The sequence below is a fragment of the Cyprinodon variegatus genome, unplaced genomic scaffold, assembly GCF_000732505.1.
Source record: "Cyprinodon variegatus isolate N-32 unplaced genomic scaffold, C_variegatus-1.0 Scaffold204, whole genome shotgun sequence".
Taxonomy (NCBI): Eukaryota; Metazoa; Chordata; class Actinopteri; order Cyprinodontiformes; family Cyprinodontidae; genus Cyprinodon; species Cyprinodon variegatus.
The window spans coordinates 6,953-18,135 of NW_015150657.1; the positions used below are offsets into that span (position 1 = coordinate 6,953).

Sequence of the window (11,183 nt, forward strand, 5' to 3'; positions counted from 1 at the left end):
AGGTAGGGACAATCAAATATATGATATAAAATAAAATGTAAAATGACGTCAACACATTGTAACTGAATGCAGCACCTACTGCCATTTCACCCCAGCAAGATCTCCACCCAAACTACAAGACGGTAATAATCATGCGCTGCACCAATAACTTTTAAGTCAGAGTACAATCTATAACAAGATATCTGATGAGAAGATAACACATATTCTGGTAAGTTTAAGTAAAACAAAAAAACGTTAGTGGGACTGAAAAAAAACATCCTGGAACTATATGTTAGAACGTTGAAATGTGTGTAACTATACCATTGAAGGTTACAGACAGTATTTGGATTATAAAACAGCTCAAGTAGGAACATGTAATCCACATTATAAGTAGCTGTATGGAGTTGCAGAGCATTTGCTTCATGAGTCACTATAGCTGTACCAGTCTGTATCTTTCCTTTATCTAGTTTGGGCAGTGACTATAAGCACATTTAAGATACAATACAAGCATAGTGCTTTACAAAAGATATCAATAGCATCATGCAAAGTTTTGAAGTATCTTTATGACAGGATTGTGTTGTGTTCATAGATGTCACAGGGATGGCTAGCTGTGCTCCTCCTGTTTCGGATACATCCCAATTTTCAAAAATGTCAGAATTAGTTTGTTTTGGATATTGTCCAATTGTTGAATAACTATTCCAAATGAAACCCTATATGAGTTGTTGCCACCTGTCCTTGCTCATTAAACACAAACATAGGGCTCTATCATCAATCAACAAAACATGATACACCTGTCTTTTCGACTCAACGTCGTTGCTGCTGTTGGTTAGCCACCTGCTGTCATTCATACTGTCGACCTCCTAGTTTTATATCTGGTGTATCCTCCTCTGGACTGTCATCTCCACTCTACATCGACATGTACATGGCGGCTGATCTCCTCTGGCTCCGTGGGTTTCTGTCTGCGCCTCCTCTGCCAGTTCTCCAGCTACACCTGGAGATTGCGCTCCTTTCCCGCCGGAGATACATCTTACGTGGATCTCGTCAGAATTTCCACATCAATGACTCCAATCCTATAATGTCATTCTGGTCCACCTCTCGCTGATATTCCAGTCGGGCTAGTGACTTCAGTTCACTAACTAGCTTGGCTAAGGCAGCAAGCCCGGCTTTAACAGACCAAACAACTACCGCCATAACAATTACACCGTCAACTGTGGTCTCCTGAATGTCCTCTCTCTTACAAACTAGGGTCAACTCATTCAGGATCTCCTCAATGACCGTATGCTGGACTTCTTCTGTCTTACGGAGACCTGGCAACAACCTAATGACTCCTCCCAGCTCAATGCCTCCACTCCACCTGGGTTTGTTTACCACTCTCTTCCTGGTGGCTCCGGCTGTGGGGGTGGTCTTACACTGCTCCATCGCGAGAAGAGGAAGATGTTTCAACTTTCTATTTCAGTTTTCCACTCTATGCAATGCTCTGCATCCCAGCTCTGGAACTCACTACCTCCTGACAGTATTGACTCTCTCTTCTTATTCAAAACCAGAATCAAAAACCATCTGTTCGAGCTTGCTTATGTGTAAATACTTTGCTCTTTTCTCTCCCCATAACTTTTTTATGTTCCTGTATTTGTATTTTCTTAATTTAATTTTTATACTCTGTAAAGTGACCTTGAGTATCCACAAAGGCGCTGTTAGATACAATGTAGTATTATTATTATTATTATTATTATTATTATTATTATTATTATTATTATTATTATTATTATTATTATTATTATTATTATTAATACAGTGTAGCTGTTAGTGGATTTGTTTTTTTTTATGCAGTTTTGATTATTCTCTGGATTTTTTTTTTTTTCTGATACTTTTTCTTTCTTAATCACATGTAAAAACTTAACCTGCAAGCTTTTGATAAGTGTTTACATTTTTAAGAGGCAGATGGTGTACAGTAGCAATGAAAAGTTTTATTTTGGTCAGTTGTATGTTGAATGTTTACCTTTGAGAGGTGTGAATTGTTTTGCAATATGTATGTATCCCCTTATAAAAAAGAATGGATCATGTACAAATCTCATCCTTTTTCATTTATCTTAATAAACTAAAACATCAACTAATTACCCCTTAATCTGTCAGTATATTAGTGGATGTAGTTATTGCCATAGTATAGTATAGTATAGTATAGTATAGTATAGTATAGTATAGTATAGTATAGTATAGTATAGTATAGTATAGTATAGTATAGTATAGTATAGGTAAGTGGGCATAAACAAAATCATTTAGCTTTACACCACAAGATGGCGCTTCTGTTCCACAAATTAATTGTTTCCTGTTCAACATTCCTTACAAATCATCTTCAAACAATAGTCACACTCTGTGTCCATCCAGCAAGTTTTAAGCCTCCTCTGTATGCTGACTTAAGATTAAATTTTAAAAAATCTATTTTTAGAACACAACAACAGATTCTTAGATGGAGAAGAAACAATGGTTTAATGTTTTAATCAGGGTAGTAAGCAAAAAAGTGCCTTTTCCAGTAACTTTTCCATTAAATTAATTAAGTAAATAATGTATTTTATTTACTTAATCATATTATGATAATTTAATTTTGCTGATGGGAAAGTTTATAAAAATCTTTATTTTGGCTGCTGAAATAAGGGCTTAACACACAAATGTATACAAGTTTGTATGGCTGTATTTCATACATTTGAAGTAACACTCTTTTTGCAAGTTAAATGTTTCCTGTGACCATTACTGTGTTTTTGCATGATTTGGATCATTTACTTTAACTCTTCGACGCTTCGCGCTATTGCTGCAGTCAATATGTTAATTTTTTTTCTTTTTTTTTTTTTTACAGTAAACAGAGCAATTTGCGATTTACTTAAATTCAAATGTAAATGATCCATTTCAGTTTTTCTTCTGTCAGACACCTGTGTTTTAGGTTATTGCACTGATGCACAATGAAATGCAAAACCAGAGACAATATTCAAAGTGTGTTTTATTTGAATTTTGAAAAGATGAACAGACAGTAGATTTAAGTATGTGAAAGAGGTTTTGTGTATGCACCAAAATAAGTGTATGAGTGTAGGGGTGTGTCTATATTGCTCATGTGTGTTTCCTTTTTTCTTGTTTTCATGTGGTATTTCATGTTGTGACTTTAAGATTTATTCCATTCCCAGTCATATCTGGTGTTCTGTTAGAAGTTTTTTTAAAATTAAAATGATTTTAGTGTACAGATTTTTTGTATTTTTTTTTAATTGTCAGTCAGTTACAAACTTAATGACAACAGGGAGCTGTTTCATAAACTTGGCTTGGTTTTAAAATAAAATTTTGCTGGCCAAGTCAGACTTATTTTGATCCTATTGTGGTTTCATAATGCTGCCTCACTCATTGACTCAGTAACCATAGCAATTGACCAAGTGGGCTTTAGACTTAGACAAGTTTTATTTTATTTTGTTTTGTAAAACTTTCATGACATTTTCATTTCTTAAGGTGCATCAGTGATCAATGTAAACGGTAAGGGAAAAAAAAAACATGGTGCAAAAGTACGCATTTATATAGGAGTTCAGAGCATTTAATATATATGGCGCAATTATGCAGTGTTTTGGTTTGGTGTCAGTGTGATGCAGACTGTGAAATGATTTAGGGTTTTTTCAACAGTTCAGCTGTCTGATGGTGGTGGGGAAGAAGCTGTTTCGGAATCTGCTGGACCTGCATCAAATGCTTTGAGGTCTTAAAGTCTTAAACCTAGCACTCCATTAGCGCCTCTGCAACACAGACAGGGAGCTAATCACCTGGTTATGTGAATAGGATGAAGGAAAACAACATGGTTTTTCTTTCTGGACTGGGATTACCCACCTCTGTGCGGTCCAGTATCCCAAAAAGAAAAAGTTAATTGCATTTATAAATTATATGGTAAGTGATGTGAGTGTTTGAAAAAAAATATCTAAAAAAATATGTACAGCTACAAATCAATGTATAAAGTAATACTTTTGTCATACTTTCAGGTCTGGGTACAGACCCAGGTTTTCTCTCTCTCTCTACTATGCAGGGTGTGACAGGCAGCTGTTCCCCATCACCGCTAATTATAGCCTTTCTTAAGGAGTGGAAAATTAGAGGAGGGCTTCGGGTCTTTCTTCCTTCCAGTTTGGTACTTGACCGACCAAAGTCCTAGAACGCTTCTGCACTTGGTCAATAAGTCTCACTTACACTATTTGTCTGTCCGATTCAGAGTCAATCTTTTCTAAACATGACAACTTTCTGTTATATTACATATCATTGAGTTAGTTGCCTCCTGTGGTTGAGTTGATTTAGATTTTTAGCAGTCTTTGCTGGGGTTGACTGCAAATGTGAGTCTTTTACAAATCAGGTAAAATCTCTCTTTGGAACACAGTTTTGTTATCATCTTATAACCCAAACTCACAAAATAAAGATAATATAAACACACCAAAAGTGAACTCCCTGTTCCTGTAATATACATTTCAGGTTACTTTTTTTTTTTTTCCAGATACAGTGTGATACATGTTGTGCTTCCATGAGCAGTGAGTAGAGGGTTAAAGGAAGCTGTCCTGGAAGTCCTGAGGGAGTCTAGATGAAAATTTTCATTTTTTATTATTATTTTTTTTGGTTGGAACTAAAGTTTAATTTAAAGAAACATCGTAAATGTTCCTAATAATTTAATTCACTTGATATTGGATTCACAGTGGCTGCATGGTGGAACAATGTGTAGCACTGTTGCAGAGAAAGTCCTGAGGGTTTGAGTCCTGGTATCTTTCTGCACAGAGTTTGCATGTTCTCCCTTTCCATGCATGGGTTCTCTCATAACAACTAGCTTAACATGACAGCTAGCTTAATTGGCTTCTTAATTATAAATTAATTGGCTAGCTTAATTATAAATTGTCCTTAGGTGTGTTTGTGTGTGTAAGTGTGCATGGTTGTAAGCGACAGACGATCTGTCAGGGGGGCTTCACCACCTTTTGCAGTAGAAAGGCACCAGCTCCAAAAAGACCCTGATGGGATAAGCGGAAGAAGTTGGATGGCTGGGTTCACTGTTTTGTTTTCAGCGATTGAGTTTATTTCTGTGTGTATGAGAATATTTACATAGCGTGACAATGTTGAATTTACCCTTGCAAACTTGATAAAGAGAACTATAAACTCATATTTTCTTGTGGTTTCATTTTGAAAATCCAAAACAGATGTTGTTGGAACTTGTTGAGGCACATCTGGAGGTTTTCTATCAGTCTTAATTAAAAACATTCACTGAAAGCATACATTTCAGCAGCAAGATTGGGAGCAACTTACAAAAGAATGAAAAAACATACAGATTCTAAAGCTGAAATTCAACTTCAGTTGTGGATAAAACCTCTGGAGGGGTTCTGTTATCCTTACAAAATGCAAGCATTCACTGAAAACAAACAAACAAACAAACAGCAATATAGTTCAGTCACATCTGGATGTGTTCAGCTGTCATTTTGAATTGATAGCATTTACTGAAAACTAAAGTGTAGCATCATGGTTGACTGCAACGTAGCACAAACAGAACAACACTGCAGGTTTTGTGGAGCTTTGATTTTGAAATTCCAAATAGGATCTGTAACGCCATGAGTCACATCTACTTTAGAGATGTTCTACTATCATTTCAAAATGGTAGCATTCACTGTAAACAGATAGTTTAACAGCAATAGGGATGGCAACTTTGATCAAAATGATTCAGTGTCTTTATTACAGGGGCTTTAGTTTTGAAATTACAAATTATATGTGGATGAAACTTTGGGGGTGTTCTACTTTGCTTCAGAAGAGGAGGTATTCGCTGAAAACTAATAGTTTAGAAGTAAGATTGACAGCATCTTAGTTTGAAGTGACTGAATATAGAGATTTTTAGGGGCTTTCATTTTGAAATTGAAATTCCCTATGATTTAGTTGTCTTGATCCTGGCACTGATGACTGGCTTAATGGTTCATTTCAGTCTCCTGCCTTGCTCCACCCAGTTTCTCATCACTGTTCATCTGCTCTGCCTTTGTTTAAACTGCTTGCTCTCAGTCATCAGTGTAATATTATTCAAGCCTTTGGTGAGAATTCTCTAGTGTACCTGTTGTTGTTGTTCTGATTTCCTGATTCTAACCAGTTCTGCTTTCGGACCTTTGAGCCTGCTGTTCCTGTTTCGGATTTGTTTGCCTGATCTGTCTTCGGGCTCCTGTTGGTTTCTGCTTGTGGATCTGTCTCCTGACTTCGACTTGGATTTCCCCTCGGCCTCTCTTCGGATCTCTGATCTTCTGCTCTGTACTCCTGTTTACCTCTTTGACACAGGTTTGGGCTTTGTTTTCTGGAAACTCCTGCCTTCCTTCGCCTTTTTTGGGTCTGCTCGTCAACTAGTTTGGCAGTCTTCAAGCTCCCACTGTTATGGTTCTCCCCTAATGGGACTTTGAGTTTTTAGTTTTCAGTTTTTACTATTAATTCTGTTTTGTTTTGTTTTTATCTTTGGTTTATTTTACAATTTGTGTTATATTTAAGCTGGTCTTTACTTTCTCTCTCTGTTACCCCTTGTGACTGTCCTTTTTCCCCTAGCTCCCTTCTACTCACTTACATCCACACATGCTCCATATCATTTGATTACCTCAGTCTCTGTTCTGTATCCCATATATACTCTCCCTATGCTGATCTTCAGTGGTGGTTCCTTGTTGATTGTTAGTTGCTTCCTCACCTTTGGCTTTCCACATGAGTTTTCCCTGATGTTTGCTGTTTTTTTGGTTCTCAGTATTTTTGCATTTTGGATGTTTGCCTCATATTGCATTGAATCTACAAGAACTCATATCTGCCTCACTCATCTCTGCTTTTGGGTCCTCAAGCAACCTCACTACCCTTGTTGACACCGTCACCTGGAACTCTCTGGGCAGCGCTCACCACAAGTAGTTGTTAACCAACCAGCTGGATTCTACTCCTTCTTCTGGGCACAGTCTGAACTCTAAAATCAGAGAATCTGGCCTTTGACCTTTGTTTCTGAGTAGCAGATCTGACGTATGTCAATAAACACTTTTGTCAATCACACTGACCTGTCTTCTTCAAATTCTAGGTCCTCACTTCTGAGCCTTGACAAGTTGAGCTTTGGTGAATCATCTAGAGCATGCATCCCCAACCTCCCTTCTTGAGGCTTGCTGTCCTGCAGGTTTTAGAGTTTTCCCTGCTTTAGCACAGCTGATTATAATGCTTGCAGTAGACCAAAAGCCTGTTAATCAGCTTTCAATTAAAATCAGCTGTGCTGGAGCAAGAAAGCCTCTAAAACCTGCAGGACAGCGGGCCTCGAGGACCAAGGTTGGGGATGCCTGATCTAGAGGCCCTTATCTGCATGTAACATGGCATAACTACTATATTTTTAAAGTGGTAGGTATGCCGGATCACCACTGGGCCTCTCATGTTGATGCCGTGATGGAAATTCTAAAGTTCTTGTATACTGTGTGCTAATAAGAGTCAGACAAATATTTAATTTATCCTTTGTAAAACTATGGGATCCTGGTAGGAATTATCTTGCCCCCATTGGAGCCACCCTGACCATGGGCTTTCTTTCATTCCTCTTAATTTCATTTTATGTCTGTTCAGTGTTAATTCAGTGAGGATCACCCTTATTTTCTTTGTCAGCGTCATACTTTAAAGGTGTGTCTGACAAAGGGTCAGAAAAATGAGAAAAAATACAGACGGAGTTCAACCAGAATACAAACTCTTGTACTAACCAAAGGAAAATAAATACTACCAAACCAATTTGAATACTTTCAGAGCAGAACACAAGAAATAACAAAAACTCTACACATACAAAAAAAAACTTAAAAAAGTGGTTATATAGATATTAGATATTAACAGAAATAAGAATTTTGAACACAAATTCCAGTGGATTGTGACAACTTGCTTTTCGTCTGTGAAACCTTAAGGTGGCTGCATTATGTTTTAGGTTTTTTCAAATTACATTATTGGAGGACAAAAATCAACATTTTATTTAAAGTAGAACAAATACATCTTTTCTATCTATAAAACACGGAGATTGTACTGCTATCATTGTTATCTATTCTACCTCATTTTAAATCACCATCATTTATAAAGCAAGTAGCACTGCATTCAAGGTAAAGAGAACATCTGTGATTTCCGCATGGTTTGTGTTTAATATCATATTTGCATAACTTGCATAGCAATAATATAAATTTAAAGAACTTGATTTCTGATTTTAAAAATGAATTGATTGATGAGAATATATAGTTTTTGATGTCAGATTAATTTCTTTGTCGCATTATTTGCCCATCTACTAAAGCAGGAGAAAATAAAAGCACCAGAATTCAATTTTAACAATCATTGCTTATACTGAACATAAATCCTTTGCTAAATCACGCATGCTGAAGTGGTGGTGATAAAGATAACAATACACATGGAATGATAAATGCATCCAAAAAGGATGGTTTTTCAAAGGTCATTTGAAATTTTCAAAACCTATTTGCATGATATGCAAAAAGCTGCAGAACTTTAACTCTGCACAAAATAGCATCTTTCCACTATCTTTCCAGCTGGTGTGGGTCTCCACCGAAGAGAAAGAGTAAAAGATCTACACATTAAAAAAATAGAGCACATGACAAAAAGATGAATTACCTAACCTGGACTTTGATAAATGTGCCTCTTGGGGTAATTAACTTTACATGCAATGGATTTTACATCTTCTGCGTGGTGTGTCCGCTCCAGGGAGAAAGGATCAAGCAACCTCTGAAGCTTCTTTTGAGCTCATTGATTGTCAGCACTGATATTTACCTACTGACAGTCCTTGGATTATTTTTTTCTGAGGAGATTAAGGAAAACAACATTGCTCAGATTTGTCTAGTGATCTCACTTGGCTGTTTGTCCGTCAGTGTTTCCTCCTTTGCCTGGCTGAACTTTTTCTACTATACACAGATTGTTCCTGGACAAAGAGCCCTCTTTACTTGGATTAAGAAAAATATCAAACCAATCATCTACTCTGTTGTGCTTTTAGAAAACATTTGCAACTTACTGGATTTTAGTTTGATGTTTTTAGTTCTTAACAACACTGAACTCAATATGACAACTACTGGGACACATGCATCTCTTTTCATACCTCCAGAGGACTTTCTGCACCAGCCTCTACATATATATATCATTAGGATTTTCCTCCTGAAATCTCGCTTTTATACCTCCTTTATTGTGATGATGACATCCAGTGGTATCACAGTAGTGTACCTGGGAAGGCACATCCGGCGTATGGTTATAAATGGACAGTCCCTTTCCAGTGCAGTGCTTAGTAGTCAGCTGAGGGTCACCATCACTGGAATCCTTCAGTGTCTCCTCTATTTTTTCTTTGCTTTGTGGTGGGAGAATGCATCTGCTTCTCAGCACAATCTGTCAGCTTTAATAGATCCTCACATACGATCAACTGTCGTCAGCTTCTACATGTTGGGCGTCACATTTAACCTGGGAGCTGGTCAGTCTGTGTTCAGGCAGAGAGCCGCAGATATGTGGAGCAGAGCAGGTCAGTGCTGCAAACGCCTGGAGCCGAAGACAAGGAGCAACGGTGTAAATCCTATTTGATTGCAGGGAAACTGCATGTCATCATTGACTATTTCAGTAATCATGAACAAATATGGTTCATGTATGATTATGAACTTTTTTTTTTTTTTTTTTTTTATCAGGGATTCCTACTTCACTTTTATGATGTGCATTTCTTTTTTAATTCATGGATAAAAGTTAATTTCACATCGCTTGCAATCTCTTTTATCTTCGATCTAGGCAAGTGTCCAGAAGTGTAAGTCTGTTAAAAGTGTTATTTATTTCTTAAAAGAAACAAGCCTAATATTTCCTCTTTGATAAAAAGTACTAAGCTTTGTGTAAGATTTTTTTTCTTTCATCCATATCACGTAGAAAAACATACAAGAAGAATTAAAATGCATATAAAATAAAATTCAAATTCATAAAAACAGCCCTTTGAGGAGGTAATATTTCACTGGATTATTTCTACTGTATATTCTCTGTATCATGAGGTTTATGTGTGTCTGAAATGTTAAAGTAAAATAGACTGAATAAATATGTTAAGCATAAATTGTTCCCAAGATTTTCTGTAAGCTGTTTTGGTTCTTTACCTTTTGCAACATCGCACTCTTTTGGTGTTATGCCAATAAATGCTGTTGTGACTTATGTTTTTTATTAAAATAACAAAAGAAAGTGTGATTCGTGATTAAATCGTGTTCAGTTAGCTCTGTACACATATGGGATAAATTTACCACAACTGCGATTCAAAATACAAGAATATTTCAACAAAAATTATTTAACTCCAATCCAGCATATCATGGCTGAAAAAACTATTGTCCAAACTAAAGAAACTCAGCTATAATAGGTTACTATGTACACTTTTTGAAAGGAAAATGGTTGAAAACTACAGCCAATAAGATGATGCTATCACAGTTAGGCATGGATTTTAGATTTAAGTACAAACATTTATATTGCTGTTTGGAATTAGGTCGAAATTAATATTAGAACAATTAATCAATTCACAATTAAAATCAAAGAGGTAAAAAACACATTATTTGATAAAATAACATTTTATTAAATGTAAATAATGTTTAGGTAATGATTCTCAACTTTCTATGATTACACCTGTGGGAATAGTTAAGGAAAAACACCATAGCTTGTTTAGCCAGGTCTGATTTATGGAGACAATAGAGCTAGTAGCTAGTAGACATTAGGGGAATTGTTTTAAAGACTCATTGGTGATATTTTAGTAATTAAATGTAATAAGCATGTTTTTGTGTGTTTTTTTATTTTTTTTTTTATTAAATGTAATAAGCATGTTTTTGTGTGTTTTTTATCATTTTAGCCATGTACCATGTATGTTTTTTTCTTAAGTGCCTCAAACCTTCTAAATATTTTCAAAGAAAGTAAGTTCTTTTCTGCATGTTGTTTAATGTGCTTAGAAATGTGTTATGCCTATACAAAAAAGACTAGAAACCATTTGATAATGGTAAAATAAGTTTATATGCAAAAAGCATCCATCCTGAGAATGTACATATGTTGATATCTTTAATTTGTTTAAGTCCTTTATGTTGTATATTACTTTAGAGCCAGGCTTTCATTTGGCAACTAAGTGGAAACAAGTGGAAGCAGAATCCCCCCCTGGCTGCTTCAGAATGGCTTCCATAGTGCATGTCCGATAATGTCCTTAAAACAACGTTAAA

General features: G+C 36.1%; 1 protein-coding gene across 1 annotated transcript; it reads left to right on the forward strand.

The window, feature by feature from the left end:
• Positions 1 to 8,586: 8,586 nt before the first annotated feature.
• On the forward strand, positions 8,587 to 9,543 carry LOC107088032 (taste receptor type 2 member 1-like). The gene has a single exon (XM_015379946.1). It carries the CDS (start codon positions 8,587 to 8,589, stop codon positions 9,541 to 9,543), a length of 957 nt encoding a protein of 318 aa, XP_015235432.1.
• Positions 9,544 to 11,183: the final 1,640 nt, after the last annotated feature.

Coding starts and splice junctions, on each gene's coding strand:
- LOC107088032 (XM_015379946.1), top strand. CDS start 8,587: ATGAATTACCTAACCTGGACTTTGATAAATGTGCCTCTTGGGGTAATT.